Source organism: Oncorhynchus masou, chromosome 16 (genome assembly GCF_036934945.1).
Source record: "Oncorhynchus masou masou isolate Uvic2021 chromosome 16, UVic_Omas_1.1, whole genome shotgun sequence".
Lineage (NCBI taxonomy): Eukaryota > Metazoa > Chordata > Actinopteri > Salmoniformes > Salmonidae > Oncorhynchus > Oncorhynchus masou.
Genome location: NC_088227.1, coordinates 29,078,302 through 29,101,133, shown reverse-complemented (window position 1 = coordinate 29,101,133; position 22,832 = coordinate 29,078,302). Strand labels below are relative to the sequence as shown.

Here is a 22,832-nt window from a genome sequence, read left to right as displayed (position 1 = left end):
ACGTCATGGTGTGTCTCCACGAGGCCAGCTTTACCACAACCTCACGTCATGGTGTGTCTCCACGAGGCCAGCTTTACCACAACCTCACATCATGGTGTGTCTCCACTAGGCTTTACCACAACCTCACATCATGGTGTGTCTCCACTAGGCTTTACCACAACCTCACATCATGGTGTGTCTCCACTAGGCTTTACCACAACCTCACGTCATGGTGTGTCTCCACTAGGCTTTACCACAAGCTCACGTCATGGTGTGTCTCCACGAGGCTTTACCACAACCTCACGTCATGGTGTGTCTCCACGAGGCCAGCTTTACCACAACCTCACGTCATGGTGTGTCTCCACGAGGCCAGCTTTACCAAAACCTCACGTCTTGGTGTGTCTCCACTAGGCCAGCTTTACCACAACCTCACATCATGGTGTGTCTCCACTAGGCTTTACCACAACCTCACGTCATGGTGTGTCTCCACTAGGCTTTACCACAAGCTCACGTCATGGTGTGTCTCCACGAGGCTTTACCACAACCTCACGTCATGGTGTGTCTCCACGTGGCCAGCTTTACCACAACCTCACGTCATGGTGTGTCTCCACGAGGCCAGCTTTACCAAAACCTCACGTCTTGGTGTGTCTCCACTAGGCCAGCTTTACCACAACCTCACGTCATGGTGTGTCTCCACGAGGCCAGCTTTACCACAACCTCACGTCATGGTGTGTCTCCACGAGGCCAGCTTTACCACAACCTCACGTCATGGTGTGTCTCCACGAGGCCAGCTTTACCACAACCTCACGTCATGGTGTGTCTCCACGAGGCCAGCTTTACCACAACCTCACGTCATGGTGTGTCTCCACAAGGCCAGCTTTACCACAACCTCACGTCATGGTGTGTCTCCACGAGGCCAGCTTTACCACAACCTCACGTCATGGTGTGTCTCCACGAGGCCAGCTTTACCACAACCTCACGTCATGGTGTGTCTCCACTAGGCCAGCTTTAACACAACCTCACGTCATGGTGTGTCTCCACGAGGCCAGCTTTACCACAACCTCACGTCATGGTGTGTCTCCACGAGGCCAGCTTTACCACAACCTCACGTCATGGTGTGTCTCCACGAGGCCAGCTTTACCACAACCTCACGTCATGGTGTGTCTCCACTAGGCCAGCTTTACCACAACCTCACGTCATGGTGTGTCTCCACTAGGCTTTACCACAACCTCACGTCATGGTGTGTCTTTACGAGGCCAGCTTTACCACAACCTCACGTCATGGTGTGTCTCCACGAGGCCAGCTTTACCACAACATCACATCATGGTGTGTCTCCACGAGGCCAGCTTTACCACAACCTCACGTCATGTTGTGTCTCCACTAGGCCAGCTTTACCACAACCTCACGTCAAGGTGTGTCTCCACTAGGCCAGCTTTACCACAACCTCACATCATGGTGTGTCTCCACTAGGCTTTACCACAACCTCACGTCATGGTGTGTCTTTACGAGGCCAGCTTTACCACAACCTCACGTCATGGTGTGTCTCCACGAGGCCAGCTTTACCACAACCTCACGTCATGGTGTGTCTCCACGAGGCCAGCTTTACCACAACCTCACGTCATGGTGTGTCTCCACTAGGCTTTACCACAACCTCACGTCATGGTGTGTCTCCACTAGGCTTTACCACAACCTCACGTCATGGTGTGTCTCCACTAGGCTTTACCACAACCTCACGTCATGGTGTGTCTCCACGAGGCTTTACCACAACCTCACGTCATGGTGTGTCTCCACGAGGCCAGCTTTACCACAACCTCACGTCATGGTGTGTCTCCACGAGGCCAGCTTTACCACAACCTCACGTCATGGTGTGTCTCCACGAGGCCAGCTTTACCACAACCTCCCGTCATGGTGTGTCTCCACGAGGCCAGCTTTACCACAACCTCATGTCATGGTGTGTCTCCACGAGGCCAGCTTTACCACAACCTCACGTCATGGTGTGTCTCCACTAGGCCAGCTTTACCACAACCTCACGTCATGGTGTGTCTCCACGAGGCCAGCTTTACCACAACCTCACGTCATGGTGTGTCTCCACTAGGCCAGCTTTACCACAACCTCACGTCATGGTGTGTCTCCATAGACATTTACAGAGCATCACTGTTTGTTTCTTACACATCGACCCCTGAACTGCTACTGGAGAGATGGGCCCAAGATTGTTGTTTGGTTAAAACAGGGATAGTGCTGGGCTGGCACAAAACCCTGGACACCACGTAGCTCTCCAGGAGCAGGACTGAAGCACACTGAAGGATGGATCTCTCTGAAACTAAGTTAGCACTGAGCAGGCATGGTAATAACACTTGAACCTAACACTGACACCATTTATACCATGGGTCAGGCTGCTGATCACTCAGGCTGGCTTGGTTACATGGCTGCTCTCCATCTCTCCATCTCCACCTGAGTCAATCCATTTAGCTTTTAAATTCACCTCACTGGCTGTGGCACACACAGCGTTGGCACCATAGAGGGCAGCTTATGCTTTTGTTACATGTGGGTTCAATCAAGAATAAAGGATGTGTGATGATGGAGAGAGGGAGATAGAGAGAGGGCGAGAGAAGGGGGGTGATACAGACAGAGAGAGAGAGGGAGAAGGGGGGTGATAGAGAGAGAGAGAGAGAGGGAGAGAGACAGAGAGAGGAAGAGAGACAGAGAGAGAGAGAAGGGGGATGATAGAGACAGAGAGAGAGAGAGAAGGGGGTGATAGAGACAGAGAGAGAGAGAGGGGAGAGAAGGAGAGAGAGAGAGAGAGAGAGAGAGAGAGAGAGAGAGAGAGAGAGAGAGAGAGAGAGAGAGAGAGAGAGAGAGAGAGAGGGAGAGAGAGAGAGGGTGAGAAGGAGAGAGAGAGAGAGAGAGAGAGAGGGAGAGAGAGAGAGAGAGAGAGAGAGAGAGGGTGAGAGAAGGGAGATGATAAAGACAGAGAGAGAGGGAGAGAGAGAGAGAGCCCTGTGTGTGTCTGTGTGTGTGCCCTAGTGTGTGTGTATGTGTCTGTGTGCCCTAGTGTGTGTGTATGTGTCTGTGTGCCCTAGTGTGTGTGTATCGTAGCAGTGGAAAAGAAGCAGTCCTAATCAGAATTCCCAGAGAGAAGCAGGACTAAAAGGACTAACCCAAGCACAAACAAAGCCCTTCACAAGTTATACAGCAGCCTTACCACATTTAGAGTTTGGCAGCGATTTTATTTTCATCCCCCTTTCACTGTCGATTCTCAGAAGTGTGTTACCTTCATCAGAGGAAGCCTGGCGATACAACATTTATCCTTTGTTCCAATACATTGTCTACGGACCCAGCTACCAACCAGGCATGTCTGGCAGGTCAACACACTTTCCCTTTCACTTCTTTTCCTGCTTTTTCTTTGTTTTTATACCCTTTTCCCTTTTAAGCCTGTGAGAACGTAACGTACAAACTAGTGTGGCGGGTCTAGAACAGGAGAGGAGCAGGAGAGGAGAGGAGCAGAACAGGAGAGGAGCAGAACAGGAGAGGAACAAGAGAGGAGAGGAGCAGAACAGGAGAAGAACAGGAGAGGAGAGGAGCAGAACAGGAGAGGACTAGAACAGGAGAGGAACAGGAGAGGAACAGAACAGGAGAGGAGCAGAACAGGAGAGGACCAGAACAGGAGAGGACTAGAACATGAGAGGAACAAGAGAGGACCAGAACAGGAGAGGAACAGGAGAGGAACAGAACAGGAGAGGAGCAGAACAGGAGAGGACCAGAACAGGAGAGGACGAGAACAGGAGCAGAACAGGAGAAGAACAGGAGAGGAGCAGAACAGGAGAGGAACAAGAGAGGAGAGGGGCAGAACAGGAGAGGAACAAGAGAGGAGAGGGGCAGAACAGGAGAGGAACAAGAGAGGAGAGGAGCAGAACAGGAGAGGAACAAGAGAGGAGAGGGGCAGAACAGGAGAGGAACAAGAGAGGAGAGGAGCAGAACAGGAGAGGAACAAGAGAGGAGAGGAGCAGAACAGGAGAGGAACAAGAGAGGAGAGTGGCAGAACAGGAGAGGAACAAGAGAGGAGAGGAGCAGAACAGGAGAGGAACAAGAGAGGAGAGGGGCAGAACAGGAGAGGAACAAGAGAGGAGAGGGGCAGAACAGGAGAGGAACAAGAGAGGAGAGGGGCAGAACAGGAGAGGAACAAGAGAGGAGAGGGGCAGAACAGGAGAGGAACAAGAGAGGAGCAGAACAGGAGAGGAACAAGAGAGGAGAGGAGCAGAACAGGACAGGAAAGTGACAGGAGAGGACCAGAACAGGAGAGGAGTAGAACAGGAGAGGAGCAGAACAGGAGAGGAACAGAACAGGAGAGGAGTAGAACAGGAGAGGAGCAGAACAGGAGAGGAGTAGAACAGGAGAGGAACAGAACAGGAGAGGAGTAGAACAGGAGAGGAGCAGAACAGGAGAGGAGTAGAACAGGAGAGGAACAGGAGAGGAGAGGAGCAGAACATGAGAGGTCTATAAAAAGAGAGGACTAGAACAGGAGAGGAGCAGAACAGGAGAGGACTGGAACAGGAGGAGAGGAGCAGAACAGGAGAGGAGAGGAGCAGAACAGGAGAGGAACAAGCGAGGAGAGGAGCAGAACAGGAAAGGGAGAGGAGAGGACCAGAACATGAGAGGACTAGAACAGGAGAGGAACAGGAGAGGACTAGAACAGGAGAGGAACGAGAGAGGACCAGAACAGGAGAGGAGTAGAACAGGAGAGGACCAGAACAGGAGAGGACCAGAACAGGAGAGGAACAAGAGAGGACCAAAACAAGAGAGGAACAGGAGAGGACCAGAACAGGAGAGGACCAGAACAGGAGAGGAGCAGAACAGGAGAGGACCAGAACAGGAGAGGACCAGAACAGGAGAGGACTAGAACAGGAGAGGAGCAGAACAGGAGAGGAACAGGAGAGGACCAGAACAGGAGAGGAACAGGAGAGGAACAGGAGAGGAGAGGAACAGGAGAGGGGAGGAGCAGAACAGGAGAAGAACAGGAGGGGAGAGGAGCAGAACAGGAGACGAACAAGAGAGGAGAGGAGCAGAACAGGAAAGGACAGGGAGAGGAGCAGAACAAGAGAGGACCAGAGCAGGAGAGGAACAGAACAGGAGAGGACCAGAACAGGAGAGGACCAGGACAGGAGAAGAGCAGAACAAGAGAGGACCAGAACAGGAGAGGACCAGAACAGGAGAGGACCAGAACAGGAGAGGAACAGGAGAGGACCAGAACAGGAGAGGACCAGAACAGGAGAGGACCAAAACAAGAGAGGAACAGGAGAGGACCAGAACAAGAGAGGAACAGGAGAGGAGCAGAACAAGAGAGGACCAGAACAGGAGAGGACCAGAACAGGAGAGGAACAGGAGAGGACCAGAACAGGAGAGGACCAGAACAGGAGAGGACCAAAACAAGAGAGGAACAGGAGAGGACCAGAACAGGAGAGGACCAGAACAGGAGAGGACCAGAACAGGAGAGGACCAGAACAGGAGAGGACCAGAACAGGAGAGGAACAGGAGAGGACTAGAACAGGAGAGGAACAAGAGAGGACCAGAACAGGAGAGGAGTAGAACAGGAGAGGACCAGAACAGGAGAGGAGTAGAACAGGAGAGGACTAGAACAGGAGAGGAGCAGAACAAGAGAGGAACAGGAGAGGACCAGAACAAGAGAGGACCAGAACAGGAGAGGAACAAGAGAGGAACAGGAGAGGACCAGAACAGGAGAGGTGTAGAACAGGAGAGGACTAGAAAAGGAGAGGAACAGGAGAGGAGAGGAGCAGAACAGGAGAGGACTAGAACAGGAGAGGAGAGGAGCAGAACAGGAGAGGAACAGGAGAGGACTAGAACAGGAGAGGAGAGGAGCAGAACAGGAGAGGACTAGAACAGGAGAGGAGGGGAGCAGAACAGGAGAGGAACAGGAGAGGACTAGAACAGGAGAGGACTAGAACAGGAGAGGAACAGGAGAGGTGAGGAGCAGAACAAGAGAGGACAAGAACAGGAGAGGAACAGAACAGGAGAGGACTAGAACAGGAGAGGAACAGGAGAGGAGAGGAGCAGAACAAGAGAGGACAAGAACAGGAGAGGAACAGGAGAGGAGCAGAACAGGAGAGGAACAGGAGAGGACAAGAACAGGAGAGGAACAGGAGAGGAGCAGAACAGGAGAGGAGCAGAACAGGAGAGGAGAGGACCAGAACAAGAGAGGACCAGAACAGGAGAGGAACAAGAGAGAACCAGAACAGGAGAGGACCAGGAGAGGACCAGAACAGGAGAGGACCAGAACAGGAGAGGAACAAGAGAGGACCAGAACAGGAGAGGAACAGGAGAGGAGAGGAGAGGACCAGGAGAGGAACAGGAGAGGAGCAGAACAAGAGAGGAGCAGAACAGGAGAGGAGAGGACCAGAACAAGAGAGGACCAGAACAGGAGAGGAACAAGAGAGGACCAGAACAGGAGAGAACCAGAACAGGAGAGGACCAGAACAGGAGAGGAACAAGAGAGGACCAGAACAGGAGAGGAACAGGAGAGGAGAGGAGAGGACCAGAACAAGAGAGGACCAGAACAGGAGAGGAACAAGAGAGGACCAGAACAGGAGAGGAACAGGAGAGGAGAGGACCAGAACAAGAGAGGACCAGAACAGGAGAGGAACAAGAGAGGACCAGAACAGGAGAGGAACAGTAGAGGACCAGAACAGAAGTGTGCCTGGCATTTAAACCCAGTCAGTTAGTACAGGGAGAGACTGTCCGTGTCCATGTCTCAAACTGTCAAATCACTCACATGAAATCCATTGGAAGACATACCAAGAGGTACTGCGTGATACGTCCTATTGTGAAAGTACAGGAGAGGAAGCCATTGAGGAAATACCACAGCAGAGACAATTGGTGACACATGTCATTATGTTTCCAAATAACAGCAGATTGACTGATTGATTAAACTGTCAGAGCGGTGGAGAGTGGAGAGCCTCGGGGACTGAGATGACACCTGCTTCAGTGTGGCCCTGAAACCGATAAGGTCCTGGTAGAGATGGAGACATCATATCAATGTTGTCCTGTCCTTGTTCTCAGATTGACAATGACAGTCCTCTCTGCATGCCTATAGACACACACCAGACACACTAGACACACACAGACACACACAGATACACCAGACACACACAGACCCACACAGACACACACCAGACACACACAGACCCACACAGACACACACCAGACACACCAGACACACGCACACACACACACACACACACACACACACACACACACACACACACACACACACACACACTAAGGAACCTAAGCACAGTGTTAGGTCCAACTGGCTGAACACAAGGCAGACTGCGAAGAGGGAAACACAACAGCGAGTCACTTGGTTAACAACAACAGATAATCACTGTAATTATAGAACAGACAAGGTCCACACATCACAAAAACATTCAAAATAAACAGTCACACTCAATCATATCTGAAAATGCTAATGTCCCGTGAAATAGTCTCATCAGACAAATGAAGTGACACCATGCCATGGCTTAAGTGACAGAGAGAACGAGGGAGAAGAGGGACGAATGACTCCAGGAGAGCAAACTCTCGCTCTCTGGCTCTCATGACCAACAGTCCTAAATCTACTGGCCAGTACTCCAGGTTTTGTCCTCTCTCACGGTCTCTCTGTCTCTCTCTCGGTCTCTCTCTCTCTCTGTCTATCTGTCTCTATCTCTCTGTCTCTCTCTCTCTGTCTCTCTCTCTCTCTCAGTCTCTCTCTCTCTGTCTCTCTCTCTCTCGGTCTCTGTCTCTCTCTGTCTCTCTCTCTCTCGGTCTCTCTCTCTCTCTCTCTGTCGCTCTCTCTGTCTCTGGGTCCCTCTCTCTCTCGGTCTCTGTCTCTCTCTATCTCTCACTCTCAGTCTCTCTCTCTCTCTTGTCACTGTGGAGGAGTTTCTGGTCGCCGTAAGAGAGAAAGTAGGCTATAAGAATGTTGCTAATGCGTTGCGGATGAATAAAGCGGTGGTGGTTTTTCTTTGAGAAAAGCGTCTAGATTTTTAAAGGTATGTTTATTCAAGTTACGCCGCTTTTTTCTCCGAAAAGGGAAAAGGCGGAGGGAGGGGCGCAGGTGGTCCTCGTAACACCTGGGCCCACTGATGTAGAAGAACCTGTTGTTGAGGAACAAGTTTTCCGTGTTGAGGGTGAGGGGAGTCAGGGGTCTGTGGCCTCAGTTGAGGAGGATCAGGAGAAGGATATGGACGTCTCTGTTGATATGACATCAGCTGGTCGACGAGGAGATAAATAGGTTCCTGGATCAGACTTTTGGGAAATCTGTCAAATCGGTGAGGTCAGCATGACCCCCCAAACATCAGATGAGACGGATAACAAAAGCAGCTTATCAAATCTGAAGACGGAATAAGAGACGACTGCACCTGGCATTTCAAGGTGCATATTATTGTATGGCTACCATGGCAACGAGACAGAATGGATGTCAATATAGTGAGGTCCATCAAACACACCAGTTTATTCAACACATGCCATACACGCACACACATATACACACAATCCACCAATCAAGAAACTCTCTCCACCGATGGTAGAAGACTTCATTTGTACCCTTCACAGAGGCACTGGTTACTTGTTGGGCACTGAAGGAATGTCTGTGTGTGTGTTTGTGTGTCGCACACAGTATGTAAACTCTGTCGTCAAATGCGCTGTGTGCTGATAATGACAGCAATAGGCTGTTCTCTAGTTGGAAACAGAAAGGAAAACGCTGCACATTGCTGCTTATGCTCCCAGGTGATGTTCATTTATAACAACGTTTCCACCCTTAGGTCAGGCATCCATATCCCAAGTGGGGGTGGAAGGTCCTATATATAGGGGCAGTACTCAGTGACATCACTTCCTGAAACAGGAAGTAAAAAATGTTTCACATACTGTAGTTTCACAATATTAACATTCAATGTATCAAAATATATGATCATACACAGGGAAAGTGATCAATATTTACAGTAATATACATACACACATACAATATTAAATTAGGACAGGGAACGATATGTAAACTAGAGACCGTGGCGTACTGAGGTGAGTGTGATGTTAATCCTCTGTTACACAATATCGGTGATGAGTGATGACTTAACTTTTGGCCTGGTGTTGTGTGTGTGTGTGTTTGTGCATGTGATTCTGCGGTGTGTGGGTCTGTTTGGGTTGACAGGGCTCTACAGGGACACCATTCTATTCACACATGCGCCTAAATATTTTGCTGTGCACCTGAAATTTTAATTTCGAATTTCGAAAAAGCTTTATTACCTCAAATATATTTCATTGTGCTCCTACATTTCTTTGTGTGCACCTGCATTTATCCATTAGCACTACATTTATCCACTAGCACTACATTTATCCATTAGCACTACATTTATCCACTAGCACTACATTTATCCACAAGCACTACATTTATCCACTAGCACTACATTTATCCACAAGCACTACATTTATCCACTAGCACTACATTTATCCACTAGCACTACATTTATCCATGAGCACTACGTTTATCCACTAGCACTACATTTATCCACTAGCACTACATTTATCCATGAGCACTACGTTTATCCACTAGCACTACATTTATCCACAAGCACTACATTTTCCCACTTACTTCCTTGTAAGAAAAGGTTAACGTACAGTAGAGTCCAGGTTGTGAGACATATAAAACAAGAAAGATAGTGACTTGGAGACATATGACCACAGGAGTTTTCATACCAGCAGCCTGTTTCACAATACAATATGGCAGAGAGACACAGATGCCGGGATGCTGGACACACACACACACACACACACACACAGGCATGCACACACACACACGCACACACACACACACACACACACACACACACACACACACAGGCATGCACACACACACACGCACACACACACGCACACACACACGCACACACACACACGCGCACACACACACACGCACACACACACACACACAGGCATGCACACACGCACACACACACAGGCACACACACACACACACGCGCACACACACACACACACACGCACACACACACACGCACACACACACACACGCATGCATGCATGCACACACTCTCTTACACACACACACATGCATGCATACACACTCTCACACATACAGAGACACGCATACACACACACTCTCACACACACGGGCAAGTTTTCACATGAATCTTGTTCTGGACGCAGCTCTGCAGAGTGGTCACTAGCTGGCATGCCACAAATTAATACAAATCTGATTTTAACCCGAATCTTAACAGCACTTCTCACCCTAATGCCGAACCCTAACCTTAAATTAAGACCAAAAAGCTCAATTTTGTTTTCATGAATTCTTTCAATATAGCCAATTTTGACTTTGCAGCTGGCCTATCTAAGGGGAAATCGCTCAGTTCTGCCTCCAGGACAAGACTCATGACAATAAATGTCAATCTGCCAGTGACACACACACACACACAGCAGGCACGCACAGCGACGTGACTCAGTGCCAAGATCTCTCTCACTGAGCTGTTGAAGGATTGGGACACGTTCTTTCGTTTTTCACATAACAATGAATAGTTCTGTCCAGATGTCTCAATCCCATTCAGCCACCTACAAACCCCTGGACAACCCCCACCAGCGGAAAACATCAAACCCTTTAGTCTGCCCTGCCTGACCAGTGTTTCTACCAATATTCACTGAGCAGCATTTTGTTGTAATATTTTAGTCAGTCATATAGCATAAGAACACGGCATAATCCACGGCAAAATTTGTAGAATTGCAGAAAATTTGCTTTGAAAGTGTGTGCACGTGTACGTGTACGTGTCTAAGAGCTAGAGGCAAGATCTGTCCACTGCTTCTCCGCTCCTGAGGAATCTAAGGAATGCTTTAGCTCTGCAGGCCATCAGGCTGTGTCTCTCTCTCTCTCACACACACACACACTCACACACACACACACACACACACACACACACACACACACACACACACACACACACACACACACACACACACACACACACACACACACACACACACACACACACACACAGTGGACATGTGTAATGATGTGGACTTCTTTTAGTGCGCAGATACATTACTATGTTAGGACACATTGTAACAGTACATTACCCCACAGATACACTATGTTAGGACACATTGTAACAGTACATTACCCTGCAGATACACTATGTTAAGACACATTGTAACAGTACATTACCCCACAGATACACTATGTTAGGACACATTGTAACAGTACATTACCCTGCAGATACACTATGTTAAGACACATTGTAGCAGTACAGTAACACTGCAGATACACTATGTTAAGACACATTGTAACAGTACATTACCCCACAGATACACTATGTTAGGACACATTGTAACAGTACATTACCCTGCAGATACACTATGTTAAGACACATTGTAGCAGTACAGTAACACTGCAGATACACTATGTTAAGACACATTGTAACAGTACATTACCCTGCAGATACACTATGTTAAGACACATTGTAACAGTACAGTAACACTGCAGATACACTATGTTAAGACACATTGTAACAGTACATTACCCTGCAGATACACTATGTTAAGACACATTGTAGCAGTACAGTAACACTGCAGATACACTATGTTAAGACACATTGTAACAGTACATTACCCCACAGATACACTATGTTAGGACACATTGTAACAGTACATTACCCTGCAGATACACTATGTTAAGACACATTGTAACAGTACATTACCCCACAGATACACTATGTTAGGACACATTGTAACAGTACATTACCCCACAGATACACTATGTTAGGACACATTGTAACAGTACATTACCCTGCAGATACACTATGTTAAGACACATTGTAACAGTACAGTAACACTGCAGATACACTATGTTAAGACACATTGTAACAGTACAGTAACACTGCAGATACACTATGTTAAGACACATTGTAACAGTACATTACCCCACAGATACACTATGTTAAGACACATTGTAACAGTACATTACCCCACAGATACACTATGCTAAGACACATTGTAACAGTACATTACCCCACAGATACACTATGTTAAGACACATTGTAACAGTACATTACCCCGCAGATACACTATGTTAAGACACATTGTAACAGTACATTACTCTGCAGATACACTATGTTAGGACACATTGTAACAGTACAGTAACACTGCAGATACACTATGTTAAGACACATTGTAACAGTACAGTAACACTGCAGATACACTATGTTAAGACACATTGTAACAGTACAGTAACACTGCAGATACACTATGTTAAGACACATTATAACAGTACAGTAACACTGCAGCTACACTATGTTAAGAAACATTGTAACAGTACAGTAACACTGCAGATACACTATGTTAAGACACATTGTAACAGTACAGTAACACTGCAGATACACTATGTTAAGACACATTATAACAGTACAGTAACACTGCAGATAAACTATGGTAAGACACATTGTAACAGTACACTACCCCGCAGATACACTATGTTAAGACACATTGTAACAGTACATTACCCTGCAGAAACACTATGTTAAGACACATTGTAACAGTACAGTAACACTGCAGATACACTATGTTAAGACACATTGTAACAGTACATTACCCTGCAGATACACTATGTTAAGACACATTGTAACAGTACAGTAACACTGCAGATACACTATGGTAAGACACATTGTAACAGTACATTACCCCTCAGATACACTATGGTAAGACACATTGTAACAGTACAGTAACACTGCAGATACACTATGGTAAGACACATTGTAACAGTACAGTAACACTGCAGATACACTATGTTAAGACACATTGTAACAGTACATGTACACACAAATACATACTGTACTTACACACTCTGTCCCCATAAGAGAACCCTTTGAAGAACCCTTTTTGGTTCCAGGAAGAACCCCGTTTGAGTTCCATGCAGAACCCTTTCCACACAGAGTTCTACATGTGTAACCGATGTGAAGTGGCTAGCTTGTTAGCGAGGTGCGCGCTAATAGTGTTTCAATTGGTGACGTCGCTCGCTCTGTGACCTTGAAGTAGTAGTTATTTTGATTTGAGATGTAGCTGACTCTCTGAGAGATGATGACTCTCTGTATTTATATACTGAGAGATAGATGATGACTCTCTGTGTTTATATACTGAGATATAGATGATGACTCTGTGTTTATATACTGAGATATAGATGATGACTATGTGTGTTTATATACTGAGATATAGATGATGACTCTGTGTTTATATACTGAGAGATAGATGATGACTATGTGTGTTTATATACTGAGATATAGATGATGACTCTGTGTTTATATACTGAGAGATAGATGATGACTCTGTGTTTATATACTGAGATATAGATGATGACTCTCTGTGTTTATATACTGAGAGATAGATGATGACTCTGTGTTTATATACTGAGAGATAGATGATGACTCTCTGTGTTTATATACTGAGATATAGATGATGACTCTGTGTTTATATACTGAGATATAGATGATGACTCTGTGTTTATATACTGAGATATAGATGATGACTCTCTGTGTTTATATACTGGGATATAGATGATGACTCTCTGTGTTTATATACTGAGATATAGATGATGACTCTCTGCCTTTATATCCCCCCCCCCACACACACACACACATGGGCCCTGGCACACATGCAAGCACGCACCAACCCTGGCACACGTGTACACACACAGGCACGCGCATACACACACACATGCACACGCACACACACACACCTCTGGTCTTCTCCTGTCCTCTTCACTAATGGCCTTTCCTCTTTAGGGAAAATGGTTAGAACAGAGGGGTTTCCTGACTCTTCTCCTCTCCTCTCCTCTCCTCTCCTCTCCTCTCCTCTCCTCTCCTCTCCTCTCCTCTCCTCTCCTCTCCTCTCCTCTCCTCTCCTCTCCTCTCCTCTCTTCTCTTCTCTTCTCTTCTCTTCTCTTCTCTTCTCTTCTCTTCTCTTCTCTTCTCCTCTCTTCTCTTCTCTTCTCCTCTCCTCTCCTCTCCTCTCCTCTCCTCTCCTCTCCTCTCCTCTCCTGTCCTCTCCTCTCCTCTCCTCCCCTCTCCTCTCCTCTCCACTCCTCTCCTATCCTTTCCTCTCCTCTCCTCTCCACTTCACTCCTCTCCTCTCCTTTTCACTCCTCTCAACTCCTCTCCTCTCAACTCCTCTCCTATCCTCTCAACTCCTCTCCTCTCCTCGCGACTCCTCTCCTCTCAACTCCTCTCCTCTCAACTCCTCTCCTCTCCTCTCCTCTCCTCCCTCCCTCCCTCCCCTCCCCTCCCCTCTCAACTCCTCTCCTCTCCTCCCCTCTCTTCCCCTCTCTTCCCCTCTCCTCTCTTCCCCTCTCCTCTCCTCCCCTCTCCTCTCCTCCCCTCTCTTCCCCTCCCCTCTGCTCCCCTCTCAACTCCTGTCTGACTGGTCGTGGTAATAAAGAAGTTTTTAGGAATAACTGCCTGTCTAAATGTCACTGATTCAGCTCAGTTCACATCACATACAGTATACGACTGCAGTGAGGAGGTAAAGCTAGTATACAATGCTTTCGGAAAGTATTCAGACCCCTTGACTTTATCCTAATTTTGTTACGTTACAGCCTTATTCTAAAATTGATTAAATAAAACACTTTCCTCAGCAATCTACACATAACACCCCTTAATGACAAAGTGAAAACAGGTTGGCACATTTATCAAAAAAAATAAACAGAAATACCTTATTTACAAAACTATTGAGACCATTTGCTATGAGACTCGAAATTGAGCTCAGGTGCATCCTGTTTCCATCACCTTGATGTCATGTCTTGTTATGTCTGTTCCTGTCCTTTCTCTTCACTCTGTCTCTCTCTGCTGGTCTTTTTAGGTTACCTTCTCTGTCTCTCATTCTTCAGCTGTTCTACATCTCCCCTAACTAGCTCATTCACTCTTTCACACCTGTTCTCTCTTCCCCCTCTGATTAGGTCTCTATTTCTCTCTCTGTTCCTGCTACTTTCAGGGTCTGATTCTTGTTTGTGTTTTTGATGCCAGAAGCAAGCTGTCGTCTCGTTTGCTTCCACCTTGTCCTATCCTGTCGGAGTCTGCCTGGCAGGTGCATCCTGCACTATACTACGTTCTTTTTGTTCCATTGTCAACGTTGGAAGAGGATTTATGCCATTCCTGTTTTTCATTAAAGAACTCTGTTTTCTGTTAAAACCGCTTTTGGGTCTTCACTCAAGTACATAACACTTGAGATGTTTCTACAACTTTATTGGAGTCCACCTGCGGTAAATTCAATTGATTTAGATATGATTTGGAAAGGCACAAAACTGTCTATATAAGGTCCCACAGTTGACAGTGCATGTCAGAGAAAAAACCAAGCCATGAGGTCAAAGGAATTATCCGTAGAGCCCTGAGAAAGGATTGTGTCGAGGCACAGATCTGGGTAAGGGTACCAAAACATATTGGCAGCATTGAAGGTCCCCAAGAACACAATGGCCTCCATAATTCTTAAATGGAAGAAGTTTGGAAGAACCAAGATTCTTCTGCGAGCTGTCCGTCCGGCCAAACAGCAATCGGGGGAGAAGGGCCTTGGTCAGGGAGGTGACCAAGAAGTAAGTATGCTTAGGATAATATGTCATATGTTTTTTCTTTCAGTGTCACAATAAGGACAACCCGATTTCTCCTAAATTTATTTCCTTCTAAATGAAGAGTATCTCTAATATCTCTGCCTATAAAAAATCAAGTGTTTCTTGGTTCAACCCAAGTCCTCTTGATCTTTGAGAAGGAAATGGGATGTCACTGAACGTGTAACCATTGGTTATTATCCTCCTTCCGTGTAATATCTTTGTTATTATCTTGCTTGCGTGTAATATCTTTGTTCTTACCTTGTTCTGGTCAGTCCAGTACAGGAAGTAGCCCTGGGGGTCGACTCGCAAGGTCACAGGGGTCACCGTAGTAGAGTCCTGTAGAGAGAGAAAGGTACCGTTTGTGAGAGAGGGAAATGTATGCGTGTGTGTCCGATAGAAAAAGGAGTAAGCTGCCGTGCATGTTATTGTCTGTGAGAGACACCATCCTACACACACACACACGCACACGCACACACACACAGATTGGCAGCCCTAGGCCAGGGCCGTCTTTACATAGCAACTGCAGATATTATTGGCTGTTTCTATAAAAAGCTGTGGTGTTTCTGTCCGTAGTCACCAGCCCAGCGCAGCGCTCAGCTGAACAAACTGGATGGTTATCTTCCTGTCTGTCCTTCCTTACCCTGAAGAATCACACAGGATTATATACAACACCACTGAACACACTTTTAAACGATTCCCATATCGCCATGTTGCATCACAGAACCAAAACTAATGGTTTTCTGAGAAAAAATGATATAGATCTACGACTGTATGGTATAGATCTACGACTGTATGATATAGATCTACGACTGTATGGTATAGATCTACAACTGTGTGGTATAGGTGTATGACTGTATGGTATAGATCTACGACTGTATGGTATAGATCTACAACTATATGGTATAGACCTACGACTGTATGGTATAGATCGACGACTGTATGGTATAGGTCTATGACTGTATGGTATAGGTCTATGACTGTATGGTATAGATCTACGACTGTATGGTATAGACCTACGATTGTATGGTATAGGTCTACGACTGTATGGTATAGATCGACGACTGTATGGTATAGGTCTATGACTGTATGGTATAGATCGACGACTGTATGGTATAGATCTATGACTGTATGGTATAGACCTACGACTGTATGGTATAGACCTACGATTGTATGGTATAGGTCTACGACTGTATGGTATAGATCGACGACTGTATGGTATAGGTCTACGACTGTATGGTATAGATCTACAACTGAATGGTATAGACCTATGACTGTATGGTATAGATCTACAACTGTGTGGTATAGGTGTATGACTGTATGGTATAGACCTACAACTGTGTGGTATAGATCTACGACTGTATGGTATAGACCTACGACTGTATGGTATAGGTCTATGACTGTATGGTATAGGTCTATGACTGTATGGTATAGGTCTACAACTGTATGGTATAGACCTACGACTGTATGGTATAGATCTACGACTGTATGGTATAGATCTATGACTGTATGGTATAGATCTACAACTGTATGGTATAGACCTAAGACTGTATGGTATAGATCTACGACTGTATGGTATAGATCTACAACTGTATGGTATAGACCTACGACTGTATGGTATAGATCTACGACTGTATGGTATAGATCTACAACTGTATGGTATAGATCTACAACTGTATGGTATAGACCTACGACTGTATGGTATAGATCTACGACTGTATGGCATAGATCGACGACTCTATGGTATAGATCTACGACTGTATGGTATAGACCTACGACTGTATGTATAAATCTACGACTGTATGGTATAGATCTACAACTGTATGGTATAGATCTACGACTGTATGGTATAGATCTACAACTGTATGGTATAGGTCTATGACTGTATGTTGTTCATTATGCTGAAGGATGTGTTCTATGACATCATGTTATGGTGCAAATTATATACAGGTAACTGCCAAAATAAAGGAAACACGTGTAAATTAGGGATACAAAATATATTGAAAGCAGGTGCTTCCTCACTGGTGTGGTTCTTAACACAATTAAGCAATTCATCTGGGTCTGGGAAACTGGCCCTAGATGTCTAGTATTTATTATACTGTATGTCTAGGATCTATAGCTGTCTGACTGGGGGCAGGAAGGGAGAGAGAGAGAGAGAGAGAGAGAGAGAGATGAAAAGAATGAATGTGTGAGAGACACTGAGGCAGATAGCAAAAGTGATAAACAAAGAGGGACCTGGAAGAGACAGACAGACAGAGAGACAGACAGACAGAGAGACAGACAGACAGACAGACAGACAGACAGACAGAACAAGAAAACATCCATATGCAAGATGCTGAAAATGGTTTGTGAGAGAATTTTAAGCACTTGCTATGGTGACGTTTGCTATGGCAACGACGATTCGTTGTGACTCTGTAACAGATTCAAGAAGGATTGATTTGGTCAACTTACACATGTGAAGAACATGCCATGACTCATGACAAATCAGAGGGAAGATGCACTATATCAAGTCCTGGTATATAGAGTTGATGACAAAACTGAGATATTAAGACTATGACAATGGTTGTAGGGTTTGTCACCGGTTGACAAAAACGACTTTCCCATTAGTCCTAAACTTCACAGAGGATTGATGGATTATGTTGCATCATCAGTCTGAGAGAGTTAAAGATGGCTGGTGGCCATTGGACAATCTGCTGAATGATGTGAAAACAGACATTTTCACAAGCCTGGTGGAACAAGCCTGATCGCTGCGTTCATCATTGTTCTTCACATGGTTTCACCAGGCTGCGTTTTGGCCATCTTCTCCTCTTCTTCATCTCCCAACTCTCCCTGGCCACAGCTACGCACACATGAAGTCATTATGACTTCCTCAGAGGCTATCATTGGGGGAGGGGGGGGGGGGTGACTCACTGACTCTCACTCTCTGGGTCTGCATTCACACACAACTCAGAGGATAGACTAGTCTTAAGAGCTAAAAGGTTTTCTCAATTTCTTTCCGACAAAATCTTACACCAGGGAAGAAAATCGCCATCATTACAAGGAGTTTTTCCAATTTAGGAGTAATTGTGATCGTTAAGAGGTTTTGTCTCAGCTCTCCTTTGAGTGAAGGGACAGAGGGAAGCAGGCAGACAGAGTTGGGACAGCCTCCGTGGACTGTGGATCCACCCCTCACAGTGGTGTTCCATACCATTAGCCAGAGCCTAAAAACAGGGATTGTTCTGATTGTTTAGCTTCTGCATTATAACAATGTCTGGGTGATTAGCAGTACAGACAGATGGAGTTTACGAAGTAAAATGGTCTTCAAACACACAGAAAGGATTTGGTATGAGAAATACTTGATAAAATCTCTTTCCTGCTTCCTCTCTTCTTCTCTGTATTTCTTTCCCTCCCTTCCCTCTCCCTCTCTCCCTTCTCCCGCCCTTCCCTCTACCCTCCCTTCCCTCTCCCTCTCTCCTTCTTCCTTTCTCTTTGCTTTACAACACTTGTGTCAGACAGTGTACATATGTAGGATCTTAATTTGATCTATATTGTCACAGCAAAATAAACCTGAACCATTTGTCCCTAATGTTGCTTGATATGTGATCAGGCTTATAAGCTGGCCAACAGTAAGCTACATGAAAAGTATGGTACTGTTGATATAACTGTGTGATAGGACAATTCTCAGCAACAAAATAGTGATCAAATTAAGATCCTACATCTGTAATACAATAACTGCATTCTGGCCACTCCATGCCATCTCCACCATGCTGAGAGGATTTTGTTTCCATCTTGGCTCAATATCGTACCAATCACTCCACTCTCCTTGCTCCACTGTTTGGTCATGTATGGTCAAGGTTCCCCATGGTTACCATGACACTTATTTTCTGACATCCAGCTGAGACAGGGGAAAGGTTTTGATTTCGAACTTACTGGATGATCTATATCTGTCTGCCTCTGTCTCTCTATATCCCCTCTGTCTCTCTCTCTATCCCCTCTGTCTCTCTCGCTCCCCTCTGTCTCTCTCTCTATCCCCTCTGTCTCTCCCCTGTGTCTCTTCCTACCCTCTGTCTCTCTATATGCATGTGTGTGTGTGTGTGTGTGTGTGTCAGGAAAGACTTGGTGGGCTGCGGGGTCTGGAAAGTGGCCATGGAAGAGGTCCCCACCCTAATCCGAAAACTACAAAAACACGGCTAGCACACGATAACACATCAACATGGGGAAACACACACACCTCACACCCCTCACAGCATACCACCATATACAGACGGAGAAAGGAGAGAGAGAGAGACAGAGAGACAGGGGAGAGAGGAGAGAGAGAGAGAGAGAGAGAGAGAGAAAGAGAGAGAGAGAGAGAGAGAGAGAGAGAGAGAGAGAGACAGCGACAGGAGAGACAGGAGAGACAGGAGAGAGAGACTGAGAGACAGGAGAGACAGACAGGAGAGACAGGAGAGAGAGGAGAGACAGGAGAGAGAGGAGAGACAGACATGAGAGACAGGAGAGAGAGGAAAGAGAGACAGGAGAGAGGAGAGAGCGACTGAGAGATAGGAGAGACAGGAGAGAGAGGAGAGAGACAGGAGAGAGAGACAGGAGAGAGAGGAGAGAGAGACAGAGTGACAGGAGAGACAGGAGAGAGAGGAGAGAGACAGGAGAGACAGGAGAGAGAGACAGGAGAAAGAGACAGGAGAGACAGGAGACAGGAGAGAGAGACGGGAGAGACAGAGAGAGACAGGAGAGAGAGGAGAGAGAGACAGGAGAGAGAAGAGAGACAGGAGATATAGGAGAGACAGGAGAGAAGGGAGAGAGAGACAGAGAGACAGGAAAGAGAGACCGAGAGAGACAGGAGAGAGAGGAAAGAGATACATTTTTAATTGCTATTAAAGACTCATTAATGTGTATGTATAAAAAGGTAGTTGCGTATTAGACTGACACTGTGACGATGTTTGATGCCTGTCAAAATATCGGAATACACTGTCATCGCTTGTTTGCGCTGCTCTGCTACAACGACAATGATAACACCGCAGTATCAGTCAACAGTTCCGCTATAGCAATCACCATCACACAGTTGGCAGGTGCACACAGCGGCGTTTCCAACGCAGATTCCACCAAATACTCCGTTGTTAATTGGCTACTTGACAATTGCATGTTATTTATTTAGGCTCCCTCGGCGAAAAAAAAACGTAAGTTGCAAACCTTTTTTCTTTCCACATGTCCATGCTGTGTGGAAAATAAAACAAGTTGTTTTAGCTATGAGAAATATCTATGAGAAACGCTTTGCAGTAAGTAGCCTTCTTTTAATGTAGGCTAATCTCACCCAGAAACGACAGGCTTCTAGCAGAGCCGTGCTAAACAGCGGTGCGCAATACATTTTAATCAAGGTCATTTAGCTGCTACTGACTGGCGTGGGTATTGGGTATTACAATAGAGACTGGTGATAGGCTACCAGTATACAACTCATTCAACTCGAGGTTTAAAACGTTCAATTGTATAGTTTTGTAGAGATTCAGGTGGATCTGTATACCGTTTTGAAACGACTTATGGATTCAATATCACACTATTGTGTCAGCTTTCTCTGTTACACGGTTAATTCAAGGCAATGAGCAATCTGAAAAGGCACGCACGTACGCGCACGGATTGCGCACACATACAGAAACATACATGCACGCAGACCATGAAATGTAAACCAAACATTCGAATTAACTGTGTTGTTTCCACGTTTTAGATTGTCACACAACTATAGCGCTTTCATATCACCAGCCAAAACGCTATAACCGAGGTAAAACGATAGTTTACTATTCCCTTAAACAGCCAGTTGAGACTGTTGCACTGTGGCAAATGCATAACACATGCGTTACAGTGCCGTGGTAAATGTGTAACACATGCGTTACAGTGCCGTGGTAAATGTGTAACACATGCGTTACAGTGCCGTGGTAAATGCGTAACACATGCGTTACAGTGCCGTGGTAAATGTGTAACACATGCGTTACAGTGCCGTGGTAAATGTGTAACAAACATTGGCTACACAAAGGACAGTGACAAACCCGTCCATTCGGACAAAAAAATAATACTTACATCATCCCATTTCATAAATTTGTTGCCCTTTCTCAGGCTCTCACTCACAAACACGGGCTTGAGCTGCAGCGCGTGAACTCCTGGCTGAGCTCCGGCCATTGACTCATCTACTCTCCTCAACCGACAGCAGAAGAAACTGTTTTAATTCCTTCGCCCTTTCTCTCCCTTTTGCCTTCTTTCCTAAACGAAATTACCCTTCTGCTGCGAAGAACTGTAGGCCGACCAAAACCCCACTAGTGTTGATAGTATCTAATCCCCGCATGGGTTAGCGGGTCTTTGCTTTGAAGCTCCAGGCGCAGCGGAGGGACCGAGTGAAGTCCGCTGGTGACGAGAGGGAGAGAGAGAGACTGAATGAGTGTGTCTGCACTCCCATTTAAAAACAGTTAATGCGGGGGACGAGTTCAGTGGCTCTAATGTGATCTAGCGCCTCCCTGCGCTCAAGGCATCTTGGATAGTAGGCAACATCACACACACACACACACACACACACACACACACACACACACACACACACACACACACACACACACACACACACACACACACACACACACACACACACACACACACAACGAGAGAGCAGAGAGCACTGTTACACAAGTGAGATAAGTGGCCAAATTGACCACAAGCACTCTTGGATGTGTGATGATGTTGACTGACAGTTGGAAGGATAATTATTGTAAACAATATGTAACAGATGTTTTTACTCACAGATTATTTTATGGACAAGATGTTGGACCTCCTCTAGTTCCACTGTCACCTGACTGAACTGTACTGAACATAGTGCAAGATGCTTTTCCATGGGAAACAAGGATAGGGATAGTTTCAGATGAAGAATGTGCTACAGATGTGTTGTGTCTATATCATCAGCACACAACTGATCACAACTTCAGATGACTCAAAAGACAATTATCTCCAATTCTATATGATTATTTATACCTTGAAGTGTTGTCCCTCTCTCCTTGATTTGATTGGAGAAGACATTTCCCATCTCTCTGATGGTGACAGTCAATGACTGGTCCTCCTCCATCACTCTACCCACTCACGCTGCAAGTACTTCTTCAGAGAACTGCAGAGAAGAAAACAACTTCTGAGAGGGCTGAACTGTCAGTCATAGTCACAGTCACAGAGACATGGGTCAAAAGATTTTTAGAGTTTTGACTTTGTTGTC

General features: G+C 46.1%; 1 protein-coding gene across 10 annotated transcripts in view; it reads right to left on the bottom strand.

Moving 5' to 3' along the window:
* The window catches only part of LOC135557796 (1-phosphatidylinositol 4,5-bisphosphate phosphodiesterase beta-1-like), a 232,148-nt gene extending 210,136 nt beyond the window's left edge, over nt 1-22,012 (bottom strand). For all 10 annotated transcript variants that reach the window (XM_064991408.1, XM_064991409.1, XM_064991410.1 and 7 more), the window contains exons 1-2: nt 21,662-22,012; nt 15,875-15,952 (exon numbers count right to left, since the gene is read on the bottom strand). In XM_064991408.1, the coding sequence (XP_064847480.1) occupies nt 15,875-15,952; nt 21,662-21,760 (177 nt within the window). In that variant the 5' untranslated portion in view covers nt 21,761-22,012. The remainder of the gene's footprint in view (nt 1-15,874; nt 15,953-21,661) is intronic.
* Between the last annotated feature and the right edge of the window lie 820 nt (nt 22,013-22,832).